General features: G+C 40.2%; 1 protein-coding gene across 3 annotated transcripts in view; it reads right to left on the bottom strand.

Moving 5' to 3' along the window:
* Ap1g1 (adaptor related protein complex 1 subunit gamma 1) overlaps positions 1 to 19,227 on the bottom strand; it is a 96,309-nt gene that overhangs the window by 59,194 nt on the left and 17,888 nt on the right. For 2 of the 3 annotated variants that reach the window (XM_028891094.2, XM_028891095.2), the window contains exon 2: positions 4,185 to 4,388. In XM_028891094.2, the coding sequence (XP_028746927.1) occupies positions 4,185 to 4,385 (201 nt within the window). In that variant the 5' untranslated portion in view covers positions 4,386 to 4,388. Of the gene's footprint in view, positions 1 to 4,184; positions 4,389 to 17,998; positions 18,083 to 19,227 lie in introns of all 3 variants that reach the window. The other variant, XM_037206272.1, reaches the window with a different exon arrangement.

Below are 19,227 nucleotides of genomic sequence, written 5' to 3'. Positions count from 1 at the left end.
AGCCCTCTGACTGCCACCTGGATAGCGTGTTGCCAAAGCTTCTGATCTTTCTAAGCTATAGAAGAAGCCCATACTTCTATGTGAAGGTCCTTCATTTGTATAGATTGGCAACAAATTCAAAACAATTTTCCAAAAGACAACTGTAGAAAATTTGGTCCTGGATCCCAGTTTTCTACTCTTAAAATAAACTTTAGATACTCAACTTGTGATCAGCAAGATGGCTCAGTGGGTAGAGGCACTTTTCACTAGGCCTACAGACTTTAGTTCCCTCCCTAGATCCATACCGGGGGGGAGAGAGAGAGGCAATCCCTGCAAGTTGTCATCCTCCTGTGCCATGTGCACCACACATATACATAGATATGGAACAGGAAACTTCTGAGATGGTGTCTAAACCACACAAGTGAAAGGTTCCACACCTTTGGGGAAATGCTTTACTATTTCTGGTATAAAATGCTATGGGGCCGGGCGCTGGTGGCGCACGCCTTTAATCCCAGCACTCGGGAGGCAGAGCCAGGCGGATCTCTGTGAGTTCGAGGCCAGCCTGGGCTACCAAGTGAGTCCCAGGAAAAGCGCAAAGCTACACAGAGAAACCCTGTCTCGAAAAATCAAAAAAAAAAAAAAAAAAAAAAAAAAAAATATGCTATGGGTACTGTTTCTAACATAAACCCTGATAAGACATTTGGAAGACAATCTCTTAGAATTCAGTACTTCCAAAAGCTGTGTTTGCTCTCCTCCAGGAAATGATAAAATAGGTAATGTTTTATGTACAAATCATAAATGTCTAACATTTATTAACTCAGTCTTCATAATAGCCCTATGTAGAGGTTAGGATTGTCTCCATTTTACAGATGAGGACACTGACATACCATGGTCAAAGAGCTTAAAGAGAAGGAAAAAGGTTGGGGAGACAAGACAGGAGAAGGGGGAGAGAAGAGAGGGAAGGAAAGGAGAAAAATCCAAACTCTTGTTCTCAATCACTCGGCAGTAAAACAGGAAAGGTGGAGTTCACCCTGGGCTGTCTGGCGCTGCAGGCTTGTTCTTGGATTCTGGCATTGGACCCATGGAGCTAACTGCCCCTCTCCTGCTCTGGCCGACTCAACAACAGCTACACTGGCCTGTTTTGAGTTTCTTCTAATTCTAACTTTGAACTATTTTATTCTTTTAAATTGATGCTGGAAGGTTTTGCTCTCTTGGTCACTTTGTTGTTTGGCAAGATTAAAATAAATAAATTTAATGGAAATAACTATTTATAGAATTTAACTAAGCACAAAAACTGAATACGTGTTACATAAGGCTGAAGTATAGTCTAGTATTTATTTACTAGGTGAATAAATTTAAACAAGTCACTTAAAATTCTGAATTTTATTTTTTTTTTCTGGCTCCCTCTCCATAGAATATCTTTGAGACAATTACCTACCTCCAGGTTTTACTAATGAGATTTTTCTTTAAGTGGCTACTAAAAAACTTACATTTTTTTATGTGTCTCATTAAATTTTTTTTTCTTGGCGTTTTTTAAGACAGGGTTTTACTATGTAGCCCAGGCTTGCCTCAAATTTGCTATGCAGCCCAAGCTAGCCTCAAAAGTGCACCAATCCTCCTGCCTCGGCCTCCCAAGTGCTGGGATTACAGGCATGCACCACCATGCCTGGCTCTTCACATTTTGTTTCTATTGACAGCATCATGCTAGACACTGCATTAAAAATTAAAAAGAAACAAGTAAAATTAGTTTTAATAATATATTTTATTTAACCAATTTATCTAAAGTATTTCAACATATCATAGAAAGTTTTCAATTATTTTACACTTTTGTGTATGAGGCTTCTAAATACAGTATGTACTTTTACACTTATAGCACATTTCAATTTGTATACATTTTCAGTAGAAATACTTTAACTATAGTTCAGTTTCATAAAATATACAATTGATAAACTCACGTATCCAAGTTGCTTAAAACACATTTAAAAGTTTTCCAATAACTGAATCAATACTCAAGAAAATTTTATTTTAATAGTCACCTTAGTTAAATTAGCTTTATTTCAAGAGCTCAATGACCAGCATATAGCTCCTGACTACCAAAATGAACAGCCCATCTGACAAATAAAATGCAATTACAGGGCAGCTGTTATACACAATTAAACAAGAATGGCTGCTCCTCATACCTGGAAGTGAGAGAATCAAGATATGAACCTTTTTTATGGACATATTATAAAAGAAATTAAGACATGAATAAGGAAGGAACTTGTTTAAGTAAAAAAAAAAAAAAAAAAAAAACAGAGTAATGGATTTAAAATTATAATTCTTAGCCCCAAACAGAAATATCTTTATTTTTTTAACTAAAATTTTACCATGGCTTTCTTGAATATTCACTCTTTTCAACTAAAAATTCAGTGTTTTATCAAATAATTAAGTTGCAAAATATCCCCCAAAAAGTCACCTATACCTTGAATGTTATTACTTTTAATGTGGTACTATGGATCAAATGTAGGCCTTACATATACTAGGAAAGAATTCCACCACTAAACTATACCTCGGCCCATGTAATTTTATGTAATCATGTTATAGAAATGAAACTTAACTCTGTGTGTATGTATACATGTGCAAACAAGAGTATCTTTTTTCAAAACATTAAATCTACTCTGTCTTTAGATTCAAGAATTTCCCCCTTAGAACTCTCTTGGGGATACATAAATGTGCTGTTCACAAGATGTTAACAGTGGGTATCTCCCACTGGAAGGATTCTGAGTCTTTTCTCAACCAGGTTGCCTTTTCTTTTTAAAACTCAATTCTAATATCATACTTCTATAAATCTGACCTGATGTTTCAAATGAAAATCAACCAAGACTATATGGACACCCATATTTTCTATCATGTCATGCAGTATACAGTAATCATTTGGATCAAATTTAAGTAGCCTATACCTTGAAATACTAGCATCTTTAGGCTCTGATCCCATTAATTCTGTAAGAATTAATAATATATAAAATTATTATATATTATTAAATATATAAAAAATATAAAATTTGTATCAAAGGAGGCACCAGTTATATTTTTTTTAGAAAACTGTTAACCACAGATGTGAAAAACAATGCTATTTAGGACTACTCTCATGGAAATCAAATAATGAATGAACACATGCACAAGAGATCGCTGCTATTTTGCTGCTCACTTTCTTCTAACTCAGTCTCCTTTCTTCTTACAGTAATACCTTAGTTTTCCTCAGAACAACTAATTGTGCCTATTGTGTATCTCTAAAGAAGCTGACCCCATTACAGTCCTCAACATAAGAGAACACTAACTGAGAGCAGTCTGATAAAACTCCATCTGAGGACTTTGTTTTAAGAGGCAGGAGCTAAACAGGTAAGCTGTCTGCTGTCCCCTGACAGATGTATCAAGTTATCTTTGAGAAAGGCCGTGTGAGTACTTTTTCTTCCCTAGAGTTGCACTTTCTTTCAATTTTGCAGTCCATTCCTTTAAAAAAGACTAGTTAGCATTGACTCTTATGTAGAATAGAATTTGAGACTAAAAATGTTATTAAGAAATTTTTAAACAACTCATATTTCTTCTATGACTAAATCCTAAGCCCCTTTTATCATAATAAAAGCATCAAAAGAAAAAGGCACCTGCAACTGAAACCATCATCCTCAATGCACGGACTGGAGAAAGCAAAGAGCGGACATTTGTGTCAGGAAGAGAATCAGCAGGCAGAAAGAGGTGAACAAAAGTGGCAGCAACTAAGACTTGAGGAAATCAGGACAAAATAAAATGCAAGTACCTGGCATCCACTTAGTCTCTTTAACTTAAAAGCATCTGTCATGAAATTTTCCCTTATATCATGCACAAGGAAAGTAACTAATTAGCAAACACTAATTAAATATTCATTATAGCCCAGGTCCTCTGGCAAAACAACTAGTCCTCTGGTTAGTCTGGTAAATATTTAAGCTAGGGGTCACCATTGAAAAGAAAAAAAACCTCTGATCCACATAAAGAATTACAAGGGAGGACAAATGAGGGAATACCGTGTCTTTCCAGGTACTCGATTGCTCTCTCGATCCTACCCTTGGTGCCACAATGATCAGACTGCAAACTACAGGCACCTCCCTGCCAGGAAAGGTTTGACTGGTTCCCTAAGTCACTGTCATCAAAAAAGAAGTGTCCTTGCTAGATGTGGTCTCCCCTCAGCCTACCTGTCCAAAGTGAGCAGGGTAGCCCAGCATGTGCATATATAGTAATTTTGCCACATTCCGACACCGGTATGTATTGTCTTCTTCTCTAAATGATGACCGGATTGCAGCACATTCTTTCTGGATCATTTCTCGTTCCTCAGCTTGGGTTCGGGCTGTCCGGATGGTCCGGATCAGCTCCCGCAATCTGATGGGGGCTGGCATCCTCTGGATATGGAAAGACATAAAATAGAAATGTTCATTTTTTTTTTTGCTTCCAAAACCATTCATACAACTTCCTATATAAAATACTGGCTAGTTTTTAAGAATGCAAGACTTGTTATATCCAGCTTAGATACAATAAAGTTTGATAATAAGCTTCAAAGATATTACATGCAAATCCCACAACTTAGTAAATTTCTAGAAAGACTACAAAGGGCTAACAAAACAAGACACAGAAACATTAATGTCTGCCAGATATGATGGCTCCTTCCTGTAATGCCAGCATTAGAGAGGCAGAAGTAGGAAAATTACCATGAGTTCGAGGCTAGCCTGGGGTTCACAATGAGTTCCAAGCTAGCCTGAGATATAAAGCAAGACCCAATGTTTCAAAGGGGGAGAGGAGATAATATATCTACATATCTCACAAGAAAATTGAAATATTAGCTAATCATTAAGGTAATTAGGAAAAATGTATGCCTGACTTCAGGAAAGACAGGCATTTTCTGTTCAACTGCTCCTAAATTCAACACAGCTCAATAAAGTATCGAATGAGGGACAGCTCAACACTGCAAAGAATGAGAAATTAGAAGGAAGCAACTGTCAGGTTAAACAGCAATCATCTGTCCACCAAACAGCATTTTGGTACACTGGGTATATTGTGAAAATACACTTCTGGAGAAGTCAGAAAAGGAACTAGAGAGGCAGCTCATTTGGTAGAGTACTTGCCTATCATTCATGGAGTCCTGAGTTTAAATCCCCAGCACCAATAATATCTGGTGCGGGAAGGGGTTGTGGTGTGTGTGTGTGTGTGTGTGTGTGTGTGTGTGTGTGTGTGTGTGTGTGTGTGTGTGTGTGTAGTGAAGGGGTGGTCCTAATCCAACACATGAAGAGGCAGATGCAAAGATCAGAAATTTAGAATCATCGAGTTTGATGTCAGCCTGACTACATAAAACCTGGTTTCAAAAAATTGTTTTTAATTTTTAAAAAAGTGAGATGAGCCGGGTGGTGGTGGCACACGCCTTTAATCCCAGCACCCAGGAGGCAGAGGCAGGTGGATCTCTGTGAGTTCGAGGCCAGCCTGGTCTACAGAGTGAGATCCAGAACAGGCACCAAAATTACACAGAGAAACCCTGTCTTGAAAAAAAAAAAAAAAAAACAAAAACAAAAACAAAAAAAAGTGAGATGAAGACAAAAATAAGCTAACCTCCAAAAGTAGCTCTATTAAGTGTCAGAAAGAGTTTTAAAAAATAAGTAATCTGTAACAGCCAAAACAAGCATAAGGGAAAATAAAATAATCAAGTTGGAAATTCTGTACTATTTAACTTTAAGGATTATTACGAAGTTATAACAAGTAAGATACTGTAGAACTGAATTTAAGGAGACTTAGAGAATGGCAGAGCAAAATGTAAAGTTCAAAATGCTCAACTAGTTTTCAATAAAATGGCAAAACCATTCAAAAGGAGAAAGACTAGTTCTTTAGCAAAAAGTGCCAGTACACGGGGATTTCTAACTGGGGAGAAAATCAATGTTGGGCCAATAAGCTAGCTCAGTAGGTAAAGGCCTGACAACCTGTGTTCAATCCCCATGTCCGTAGATGGTAGAAAGAGCCAGCCAACTCCCACAAGTTGTTCTCTGACCTCCACTCAAGCACCATGCTATAAGCCTACATACACCTAGGCATACACATACACCCAAATAGAAATATAACAAAAATAAGGTACTTCATGGGGGAAGGGCAACACATTTCTAATAAATGATGTCTATTCAGAATATATAAATTTTATAATTCAATAACAAAGCAAGTTTATTTTTTACCTATTTATTCATTCATCCATCCATCCATCCATCCATCCATCCGTCTGTCCGTCTGTTTGTTTATTGGTTTTTTGAGACAGGGTTTCTCTGTGTAGTTTTGGTGCCTGCCCTGAATCTCGCTCTGTAGACCAGACTGGCCTCAAACTCAGAGATCCACCTGGCTCTGCCTTCTGAGTGCTGGGATTAAAGACGTGTGCCACCACTGCCCAGCACAAGTTTATTTTTAAATGGGTAAAAGATTCCTAAGGACACTTCCCTAGAAAAAGACACACAGAGGCTAAAGACATAGCTCAGTTGATAAAGAGTGCTTACTCAATATACACAAAGACCTAGCACCATGTAGGCACATTGGTGCATACCTATAATCCCAGCACTTGGGAAGTAAAAGCAGAAGGATCAGAAATTCAAGGTTATCATCAGCTACATAACAAGTCCAAGGCTAGTTTGAGCTACATGAGACCCTGTCTCAAAATAAAATAACATGCAAATGGCCGTAAGAATATGAAAAGATACTTAAAAGAAAATGCTATTTAAATCATAGTAAGACAGAATCAACTAACCTGGATCCATAGGGGCCCACAGAGACTGAACCAACAGTCAGGTAGCCTACATGGGTCTGACCTAGGCCCTCCACATATATGTTATAGTTTTGTGGCTTGGTCTTTTTGTGGATCCCTAACAGTGGGAGCAGGGACTGTCTCTGACTCTTTTGCCTGCTTTTGGGACCCCTTTCTCCTCACTGAGTAGCTTCATCCAGCTTTTTTTGTTAATATTTTTCAATCTTTGATTTTTTTTTTTTCTGTTTTTTTTTGAGACAGGGTTTCTCTGTGTAGCTTTGCGCCTTTCCTGGAGCTCACTTGGTAGCCCAGGCTGGCCTCGAACTCAGAGATCCGCCTGGCTCTGCCTCCCGAGTGCCGGGATTAAAGGCCTGCGCCACCATAAACAATTCTTTAAAAAACATTCTGCCGAGCAAAGTACAAGAGAGTACACACTCTCTCCCCTCATTCATAGGGCTCTACTGGAAAAATAGAACTAATCAAAAGTGCCGGGCGGTGGTGGCGCACGCCTTTAATCCCGGCACTCGGGAGGCAGAGCCAGGCGGATCTCTGTGAGTTCGAGGCCAACCTGGGCTACCAAGTGAGTCCCAGGAAAGGCGCAAAGCTACACAGAGAAACTCTGTCTTGAAAAACAAAAAAAAAAAAAAAGAACTAATCAAAAGTAATAATGGAGGAAGGAATGGTTGTCTTGAGGGTAGGGATGGAGACTGACTAGGTATAAGAAATCTGGGGTGATGGACATTCAAAGCTGTGCACACATACTTCTCAAAACTCACTGAACTTCACATTTAAATAGGTGCATTTTGATATATATATATATATATATAAACCTCAAAAATGTTAAGAAAGTAAAAATTACAAAATTAGGGCTGGGCATGGTGATCATGCCTCCAGACAGGGTTTCTCTGTGTAGCTTTGCACATTTCCTGGAACTTGCTCTGTAGCCTAGGCTGGCCTCGAACTCTCAGAGATCTGCCTGGCTCTGCCTCTAGTGTGCTGGGATTAAAGGCGTGCACCACCACCGCCTGGCGTTACTGTAATCTTCAGATGAAGATATCCATCTTCTTCAGCACACTATTACCAGCTGCTGAATTCTTAAATCAGTGATTTCAAGTGTTGTTTGAACCAAAACACCAGGTAGATAACCCACTCTCATCAATTCCCTGTAGCATTAATCTTCAAGTTGGGGACAATACACTGGAAATTTGGGGAAAAGCTATCTAGGTACTGTTATCCTCTTAGAAGAGGGGCCATATTGGCCCTCTGGAACCTGTGTAACTCAAGCTACATATATCTAGAGGTTCTTGTGCTCACAGAGAAGCACTAGGGGAACCAGGAATGTTAAAGACACAGGGCTGTCTCTTCAAAGGGAGAGATGTATATCCTGTTTTCTGCCCAGAAGGTTGGGAATGGATGTGGACAGCCTGGTGACCTCTGCCACTATCTGTAGGGCCAGGCCACACCTGGCTCCCCCAGACTCTTAGGTTTATCTCAGACATTCTCCCTAGACCCTCGCTTATGCACTGTTTCTCAGTCAACAGAGCTCATCTTTATGGAAGAGGTCATATGTACTTTGAAAAGAGTTTCAATGTAATCATGTCTTAAGCTTTGTTGTACATGCAGATTGAGTTAATTATCACCAGGAAACTTTCTTCCAAAATTGTTCTGTGCTCATATATGCTTAACTAAGCTGCCTGGTGTCAGACTATAGAAGTTTAAACCAACACTAGCTACTGAGTAGTGTTGAATCAGATTTTCTTCTTGTCTCACTCAGATGGACACTCTGCTGGACCGGGTGGTCCCAGAGAGCCCCCACACTGCCTGTGTATTACTGTTACATTTTATGAGAAAAGTCAGGGGCCTAGCATTTGAAGTTTACAAAATTATTTTTATACTCATTATCTCATTTGTCCTGTTCTTTCTTTGGTTTTGAAACAGAGTTTTTTATCATTCAGGTTGGCCTGAAATTGCTACTAAACCTCTGATACTCCTATTTCTGCCTCCCAAATGCTCAGATCAAAGGTATGTGCCACTATGCCTAGTCTATATGGTGCTGGGAAGAAAAGCCCAGAGGTCTGTGCATGCTAGGCAAGCCTTCTACTAAGTGAACTACATCCCCAGCCCTCCTTAGAGCACTTTGTAACTAAAGTAGAAATCATGCTCCCTGTTTTGCCTATGAAGAAACTTATTTTCAAACACTCTGCCATTTGCTTAAGATCACAAAGGTTAACAGGCGACAAAGGCAGGGCCTGAACCAGTCTTAGATCTCATGTTTGAGCTCTCTTAGCACTTCAAAATGAATACTACACTTACAAGGAAATGACACAACTACTAGGAATTGTTTTAAAGTACTCCAGAAAAAGAAACAACAACAAAGGCCAACCAACCAAACAACAAAAACCTGGGAAAAATATTAAGGAGATGGGCAAAAAGTGATCATTGCTGAAAAAATGAATGTTCAGTATTCTGGTTTTATGTACATGACATTTTCATAATCAAAAGCTCTTAAGAAATCACAATGCTTCTAGGTAAAGATATAGTGGAATTGGCAAGAGTGCTTGCATGGGTTCAATTCCCAGCACCGCATAATCATGCATGATAGTACACACCTGTAATCTAAGCGCTCAGGAGGTGAAGGAAGAAGAGTCAGAAGTTAAAAGCCAGCCTAGGATACCTGAGACCATATCAAGGAAAGAAGAACAGAAAGAGGGTTGGGAGAAAGACTGGAAAAAAGAAGGGGGGAAAGAGGAAACAAAGTAGGAAAGGATAAGGGAGAAAGGGAAGAAAAGGAAAGAAATTGTGAAATTTCAATAAACAAGGCATTTAAACACTTAAATGTTTCATTGATAAGATGCTTGCTTAATAGTTAAGGATCTACTTAAAGGCCATCTCTTTATTGTAAACTAGAAATGCCACAGACTTTAGAATAAAACATCTGTAAACAAACTGGTGTGCTGCATATGTAATAGATAACAGGATGTGTACTAAACAGCATCCAGAGAGCACAGCTGCTAATGACCAAGAGCTGTAACTTCCCGAAGCCAGTCTACTGTTCAAAGTAGACTTGACTTAACTCCTTCATGGAGAAGAGAAATATTATCTGGCAAAGCATGGTGGCTCAGCCTGTAATCCCATCACTCAGGAGGCTAAAGTGGGAGGATCATTACAGTTTGAAAGCTAAACAGTCTCAAAGGTCAGGAACCAATGCTACTGGAAGGAACAGGGGTATGCTACTGGAAGCTGAGGGGTAGACAGCTTGCCTGGCATGCATAATGCCCTGGTTCACACCAGCACCACCAAAAGTAGCTGGGAAGCTCTGCTAGAAAACAAGGCTAGAAAAATACCCCAATGATTCTACAAAGAAAAAGAAGACTGTTAGAAAAGGCTTAACTCCGGGCGATGGTGGCACACGCCTTTAATCCCAGCACTTGGGAGGCAGAGGCAGGCGGATCTCTGTGAGTTCGAGGCCAGCCTGGTCTACAGAGTGAGTCCAGGAGGGGTGCAAAGCTACACAGAGAAACCCTGCCTCGGAAAAATAAAAATAAAATTAGCCTTTAGGCCGGGCGTTGGTGGCGCACACCTTTAATCCCAGCACTCGGGAGGCAGAGCCAGGTGGATCTCTGTGAGTTCGAGGCCAGCCTGGGCTAAGAAGTGAGCTCCAGGAAAGGCGCAAAGCTACACAGAGAAACCCTGTCTCGAAAACAAAAAAAAAAAAAAAAAAAAAAAAAAAAAAGAAAAGGCTTAACTCTAGTCCCAGAACATTTACTTACTCTAACTCGGGGGAGGAGGTGGAACAAAAAATTTAAGCTACATGATACAAAAACAGGTTATCTGGCATAAAGCCTAAGCAACCAGTCACAAAAATCACAGAAATAAAGTCCAAGCCACCAGTGTGATTTTTTTTTTTTTTTGAAAGCTCCAAGACAATTTATTATTAGAGTTTAAAAGAAAAACCCCCAAGGGGGCAAACTGTAAGACAGCAGCCTGGAGGAGAGAGGAAGGGGGAGGCAGGGAGGGGAAGAGGAGAGGGAGGGAGGAGTGAGAAAATCATTCTGTTTGAGTGGGGCCAGCATGGAGATCAACCACATGGCAGACAAGCAGCCACACAACCAGGAAGGAAGCGTTAGAGAAAGAATAAAAAGGCCTCAAGTACCAAAGAAGCACACTTAGGCTGAGGCTACCACCAAAAAGAAAAGGGGGCAGTTCCAACAGAACTTGATGGTGGCTCTGGTGTGATTGCAAGAGGGCACGAATTCTGGGGAGAAACACATTTTATATTATTGTGAGAATACTTATTTCTCCTACTACTTCTTAAGCATAGCTTAAGGTAGATCCTCAGCCAAACCTACCAAGAGCTTGGTGAATGACCTGCCCAGTATGTTAACTGTTAAGGGACAAAACAATGGCATGTCTTCACCTAGAGGCAGTCCATTCTTGACTGTAACATTCTCTCCTCTAAAGAAGTAACCCTAAAAAAAAAGTTTAGGAAGTGGGCTAAAATTGAGGGCTATAACTCATTTCTATGAAAATCTAGGGATCTGATTCCAGCACTTTTCACCAGAAGGGATTACTATCTGGGCTAAAGTTAGTCCTTACCCTCCCAGATAGCATCCAGGCAGGATTTAAGAGGATTCTCTATGTCCTGTTACCATCACTGGCTCCTCTGAAGAGGTAACCCTAACTGCCATTTAGAGAACTGAGGTGATGACTGAACCTGGTTTCTTCCTGGGGTAGGTCTCAGACAACAGTTGTGGTACCCCTCCAGGGGCCCCATCTAGGAGACTGCAAATAAAAGTGAAGAAAGAAGTCCTCGGCTGGTGCATGGAAAGAAAAGTGTAGTAGGAAAGAGTTACTAGCATTACTAAGACCTAGACAGAGAGCTAGAAGAAGCCAGAACAAAATATAATTTTAAATGCTAATAGGTTTTTATGGAGTAAATTTAGGGTCCTAGCAGATATATATACCATGTACAAGAACATCGAATTAGTTACCTGTTTGACTCACCTGTGATTCTGCAGTTTGCCCAATACTAAGCTGTCTACAACTTACAAAAAAAAAAAGCATTTTTCCCTGAGTTGTTACAACTCACTACATTAATTGGTATCTTTATATATAATAATATCTTAACAGGAACAGATTAAAAACAAAACTTAACTCAGATGGCAAAAAATTGAGCCCAAGGCCAGTGAAGTGGGTCACCTGGCAAAAGCACTTGTTTGCCCCACACCTGCTAACCTAAATTCAACCCCTGGGACCCATATTGTAGAAGAGAATTGTAGCAAGAATCTTAAATGGTCTTATTAATTAAATCAAACCTGAAGCCAGGTATTGGGGCAAACGCTGAAAGATCAGAGACGCAGAACAAGCCATAGCCACCTCACCTTGCCAATTCCTCAGCTGATCCTGTTTCCTCAGATTGGATGCCTCTCAGCTGAACTATGCTGGTAAAAGCCTAAAAGTTTAACCAGCCAAAAGCTTCTAGTTTCTGGTCTTCACACCTTATATACCTTTCTGCTTTCTGCCATCACTCCCTGGGATTAAAGGCGTGAGTCACCATGCTTGGCTGTATCCTTGAACTCACAGAGATCCAGAAGGATTTCTGCCTCTGGAATGTTAGGATTAAAGGCGTGTACTACCACTGCCTATGCTCTATGTTTAATATTGTGACTGTTCCATTCTCTGACCCCAGATAAGTTTATTAGCGTGCACAATATTTCGGGGAACACAATACCACCACAGAGAATGGACTCTCAACTTCACTTGCATACCATGATACACCTATCCCTGCACCTGACCCCGCCCCCACTTCCTCCCCCCTTCCCCTGCCACATACACACACAGAGAGAATTGGTCAAAATTTTAAAAAACGCATTTTAAAATCAAAACTAAACACATTCTGGATCCAGGGAAGATGAATAAGCACATGCTACTCTGTTCCTCTAAACCAGCAGCTCTCAACCTGTGGGTCGCAACCCCTTTGGGGGTCATCCAATGACCCTTTCACAGGGGTGGCATATCGGATATCTTGCATATCAGATATTTACATGATGATTCGAAACAGTAACAAAATTACAGTTATGGGGTAACAACGAAATAACTTTATGGTCAAGGTTCACCACAGCATGAGGAACTGGATTAAAGGGTCCCAGCATTAGGAAGCTTGAGAACCACTGCTCTAAACACACCTACAGATACTAAACAAAAACCATCACACAGTGTCCTAAGCAGTAGTCACAGCGAGCAGACTGAAGATGCATGACTTCAAGTTTCCAGGAACTTAATAGACAGGTTTTCACTTTCCCTCCAGCTCTGTCCAGTCTGGACTGACCATAACAAAGCAGAAGTGCTCACTGGAGAGAGGAGAAGCTCTGTGAAAAGGGGAAATCCCTCTGGGCTTTCTGCTCTAGTCCCTTCCTCGTTCCTCCACCCCAGCTCCTAAGCATGACCGAAGTACTGGTGATAACTGGCATGATGCACAGCAGCCAGGGCAGATACAGGAACACTGGGGGAGAGGAAGGAATTTTTTTCCCTGACTAGTGGTCATGATACCAAGACTGTAATTCTCTTCCCTTCTCTCTCTCCTCCAGTGGATGATAAAACGGTAAATTCATATTTAAAAAAAAAAAAAGCGAAAACAACTCTTAATGTTAAAAGACGTAAAATACACCTAAACAATGCACCTAAAAAATACACCAGGCCAGGTGGTGGTGGTGGTGGTGGTGGTGGTGGTGGTGGTGGTGGTGGTGGTGGTGGTGCACGCCTTTAATCCGAGCACTTGGGAAACAGAGCCAGGCAGATCTCTGTGAGCTCGAGGCCAGCCTGGGCTACAAAGGACAGGTACCAAAACTACACAGAGAAATCCTGTCTCGAAAAAACAAAACAAACAAACAAAAACACACAACACAAAACTAACAGATATACATAGGAAAATAAAGCGGAGGATGGTGAGTTCAAGGCCAGTCTGGGCTACATAGCAATACTGTCTTAAAAAAAAAAAATCAGCCAATAAAAATAAATAACAAATAATAAATGTAAAAACCAGGCATGGTGGTGTGCACCTATATTCTAAGCAACTAGGTTAGCTCAAACAGAAGGATCACTATTCTGTACAACATAATGAGGCCTCCATCAAAAATAAGTAGGGAGCTGGAGAGAAGGCTCAATGGTTAAGAGCACACACTACTCTTGCAGGGGACCCAAGTTTGAGTCCCAGTATCCAGGTGGCAGCACACAACTGTATGTAACTCCAGTTCCAGGGGATTCGATGCCCTTTTCTAGCCCACATGGGCACCAGGCAGTTCATGGTACACATATATACAACACACATATATGCAAGCAAAACACTCATACAGATAAAATTAAATAAATCTAGATTTTTAATCTAAATCCACTAAGCTCTTAGATGACAGTCATTTACTTTGCCCTTAGACCAGTCTTACTGGAGATGAAGACTAGTGAGGCCTCTACTGATCTTTGAACCAGAGCTGTCAAGTTGTCTAGAAACAAGTCTCTAAGTGGCTGACTGAAAGACAGTACCCAGTTGAGTGGAAGTGGTGGTGGACGCCTTTAATCCCAACACTCGGGAGGCAGAGCCAGGCCGATCTCTGAGTTCGAGGCCAGCCTGGTCTACAGAGTGAGTTCCAGGACAGCCAGGGCTACACAGAGAAACCCTGTCTCTAGAAAAAAAAGAAAAGAAAAAGAAAAGGGGGCGGGGGAGAAAGACAGTACCCTCCAAACATTCAAATAAAAAAATGCTGCCTAGTAAGTTAAGCACACACCCCCTTTTTTTTGGTTTTTCATTACAGGGTTTCTCTGTGTAGCTTTGCGCCTTTCCTGGACTCACTTGGTAGTCCAGGCTAGCCTCGAACTCACAAAGATCCTCCTGGCTCTGCCTCCCAAGTGCTGGGATTAAAGGAGTGCACCACCACCGCCCAATTAAGCCCCCTTTTTAAACTTCTAAACAGGTAAAATAAAATTAAAAAGGGGATACAATGCTTTAAATATGTGGGAAGGAGCAAAGATGAACAGTTGGTACTTCTCTTTATGTAAAAAAGCCTGTTCTGAAAATCCTAGCCATGTCCAATACTACAAAGGAAAGCAATAAGGAATGGGCCTTTATTTGGCTGAAGTGCTAAAGAGTAAAGCATTCTATGGAAATAAAACACTGGAAGGAACAGCAACTAACATAAAATAAATTACAAAGAAGGGAAACTACAGAAATGGAGCTATTCAGCCAACTTCTTCACCTGCCTTCCCTAGTCTTCCATAAATAAGCCTTGGATTTAGGGTCTTAGACTGTGAAAGAGATTTTGAATGACAAGTAGAAATGGGAAAGATAAAGCGAAGTTCTCAAACCCTTAAAGCACACTCTCAGTATCATAACATATCCCTCAGATACAGGAGCTATAACGTTCTTAAACCTTGAAATGTGTACTCTCAGTATCATAATGTACTCCTCAGACATGGAACCTGTAACAGAAATGTGCTGCTCTATTAGAGAACAGACTCGAAACTCTCCAAGCCAAATAATAAAACAGAAACTCTAATTAGCATTGTCAGCCAAGCCACCTAGGACATAAGCCTAATGACATGACTAGGCCTCTGCTCCCACTAACTTAGAAATAAGGACATACCTGTAAATATTCCTTAAAATGGAATCCAGACATGACAGTACACATATGTAATCCTAATGAGACCAGGGGTTAAACAGATTCCTGGGCAGGCAGAAGGATACGAGGGGCCATGGGCAGGTAATCAAGTTGGTGAATTTTCAAGATAGCCAGCTTCTTCCTCACCCTCCTGACTTGAGATCAAAGCCTGGCAGCTTCAAACTGAAGGACTTGTAGGCTTCTGTCTCCCATCAACAGGCCTCCTGCTGATGGACTGGCTCAACAAGTTCAAGGCCTTGTCAAACTTAACAGTTGGACGCCAATCAACCATCCTATCTGTCTCCAAACTGACCAACCCTGAATTAGGGGAGGAAGACTTTTCAGTCTTAAAAAACTGAGCCTTGGAGAAGCGACTGGAATTTTCAGCTTTCCTGCTCCATCTGCTTTACAGAGCATCATTCTCTTTGTGTCTGCTGCATGTGTGTGTTTCCTCAGCCCCAATAAACATGTTTCTTTAAAAAAAAAAAAAAAAAAAAAAGGACATAGAATAGTCTCTAAAAAACGTGTAAGAGTATTCCATGAAGATCTTACATACCATTCTATCTGAAATTTAATGTTAAAAGTATCATTCTTGCCAGGCGGTGATGCCACACGCCTTTGATCCCAGCACTCAGGAGGCAGAGGTAAGTGGATCTCTGTGATTACAGGCCAGCCTGGTCTACAAAGTAAGTTACAAGACAACCAGAGCTGCTACACAGAGAAACCCTGTGTGGTGGTTTGAAAGAAAATGGCCCACAAAGGGAGTGGCAATATTCAGAGGTGTAACCTTGTTGGAGGAAGTGTGTCATTGTGGGGGTGGGGTTTGAGGTTTCTTTTGCTCAAGCTTCTCTCAATATGACAGTAACTCAATTTCCTGTTGCCTGCCTAGGAAGATGTAAGGACTCCCAGCCCCAGCACCATGCCTACATGCATGCTATCATGCTCTCCACCGTGATGATAATGGACTGAACCTCTGAAACTGTAAGCTGCCACCACAATTAAATGTTGTCCTTTATAAGAGTTGTTGTGGTCATGGTGTCTCTTCACAGCAATAAAAACCTAACTCAGATACCCTGTCTCAAAAAAAAAAAAAAGTATCATTCTTTATGAGTGAAATATAATTCCCTTCATTAGTCAATACCATCAACCAGATCCATAAAAGGAAAAAAATAAAATACTCTAAACTTCAATAAGAAGGAAACACACTACATACTATGTACATAATGGAACCACAGTGATTAAGTCTGGGAATCTTAAATTCAGAAAGCTGCAGGGTCAGGTGCTTAATGAAGAAATTAAAAATAACAGTTTAGTGCCCATGGAACTATGTTATAAAGTTCTATGTAGTTGAAGAAAACAGAGAATACAAGAAATAGCATTCCACAGAACCAGGGAGGCTATATAGCAGGGGGACCCTAGGATGGCTTATAGTAAGTTTTGGTTTTACTCAATCACTGGGCAAGCCTCAGTGAAACATTTCACTATTAGGATAAGAATTTATACTATATCAAGCTGATAGTAGATAGATAAATAAATAAATAAATAAATAAATAAATAAATAAGAAAAAGAAAAGAAATAGCATTAACACAAGCATTGTTCAGATCCAGTTCAAGCTGAATGATGTGGTGGTGGTGGTGGTGGTGGTGGTGGTGGTGGTGGTGGTGGTGGTGGTGCACACCTTTCTTTAATCCCAGCAATCGGAAGGCAGAGAGTTCAAGGCCAGCCTAGTCTACATATGGGTTCCAGGATAGCAAGGACTGTTCCACAAAGAAACTTGTCTCAAACAAAAAACAAAAACAAAAGAAAAAAAAACCAAAAAACAAAAAAAATAGATCTAGTTCAAAGTACTGGGGGGGGACGACGACATAGAATCCAAAATCAGTACCAATCACTCAACAAATATTTGCTCACTTTTTTTTTTTATAGCAGATATTCCAATAGGTACTTGGGTCCAGAATGTCAATATATTCTTAAGAACTCAAAGGTGAAGCTGGATACACACCTGTGATCCCAGCATTAAGAGGTGAAGGCTAGAGGATTGGGGACTGAGACCAGCATTGGCTATCAGACTCTATCACAAAACAAAACAAAACAAAAAAACAAAAACAAAAAACAGAACTCAAAAGTCTAGTGAGGAAAACAGTATTTAAGTTCAGCCACATAATAAAAAGAAAAAGATCACTGGTAAAAAGAAGATTATTTTTATATATAAATAAGTCAAATATATTTGGGCCTGTTTTTCTTTTCTAAAATGGCTTTTTACTGAATTCAGAGTTTCTCCAATTTGGTAAAGGTGATGGAGGACATAGACTACGCCTGCTGACTTGCCCACTGTGTCTGTCTGGCATAGCACCTTAATTACAGTGGTATTTTGCAGGAAAAAAAAAAAAAAAGTCACATCAAAAGAAAGAAATGTTAACCAACAAATTCATTTCTACTTGGGTCAGATTTTTTTTTAACATTGAAAGGATCATAAAAAAAAACTGCTCATTTTCTGTGTTCTTTGGAGGGTTTTTTGTTGTTAACTTTAATTTCAAGCTTGAGACAAGGAACTGCAGACTGAGAGTTATAAATGATAACCTTGGGATCAATTACCTGGGTTGATTCCTAGCTCCACCACTTAATAGCTGTGTGTCCTTGAATAAATGACTTAAACTCTGACATCTTCAGTTTCCTCATCTGCAAAATGTGGAGAAAGTACCTATCTCAAAGGGTTATTGCAAGAATTCAATATAACACATATAAAATCAACACATTCAAGAACATATTCTAGCCTAGCACAATGGCTCTCAATGTAATCCCAGTCAGTATTCAGGAGTCTGAAACCAAAGGGCCAATAAATAGTTTCAATCCAGCCTGGGCTCTATTAGGGAGACAGTTTTGTTTTGTTTTGTTTAAATCATTTTCTTTCAAGACAGAACAGTGTAGAAGGAAGTTAACTGTGTTCATGGAAAAGATAAAGATCAATCCAACACTTGGCCCATCTATGAGAGAGAGAAGGGAGTATGAAGGGGACAGAATGAGATACAGGGTCTTTGGTAACATTTTCTTTCTTAGATGATGAGTAAGTTAATATTTATTATTGCTCACCATGTTTTATGTCTGAAATATTTTATACTTAGAACTAAACTCAGGACAGGGAGAGAGAGCCTCAGTTGGTAGAGTGCTTGCATGACATGAGAAAGGCCCTAGGAATAACCTCCAATCCTGAAATAAAAAATTCTCAATTCAAATACATCTAATCCATGTAACAGGCACTATTTATCTGGACAATATAAACTATCTGGTTATAGTGTTGAGTTTTTGTTGTTGTTACTTTTTTTTTAAGGCAGGATTTCACATGACCATAGCTGACTCCAACTAGCTATAGAGCTGCTAACTTTGAACTCATGGTTCTCCTGCCTCTCTATACACACACATGTGGTAATATATTTGTAATCTAAGAAATAAAGCTTGTCTGAAGATCTCAGAGGACAGAGTTAGCCACAGAGGTCAGGCAGTGGTGGCACACACCTTTAATCCAGGGAGGAAGAGGCAGAGATCCATCTGGATTTCTGTGAACTCAAGGCCACACTGGGCTACATGAAATCAATACAGTATAGAAGAGAAACAGCCAGGCAGTGGTGGCTCACACCTTTAATTCCAGCACTTGGGATCACACACCTTTATTCCCAGCACTGGGGAAGGTTGATGCAGGAAGTGATATGGCTGGGCAGAGAAAGGAATATAAAGTGGGAGTAGACAGAAATTCATTCACTCTCTTGCAGAGGCTGTCAGGCTGAGGAGTTGGTGAGGTAAGAGGTGGTGGCTGTGGCTTGCTCTGC

The sequence above is a fragment of the Peromyscus leucopus genome, chromosome 5 (assembly GCF_004664715.2).
Source record: "Peromyscus leucopus breed LL Stock chromosome 5, UCI_PerLeu_2.1, whole genome shotgun sequence".
In the NCBI taxonomy this organism is placed as follows: Eukaryota; Metazoa; Chordata; class Mammalia; order Rodentia; family Cricetidae; genus Peromyscus; species Peromyscus leucopus.
Note: the sequence above shows the minus strand (reverse complement) of the source record. Positions and strands in the feature narration are given on the sequence as shown.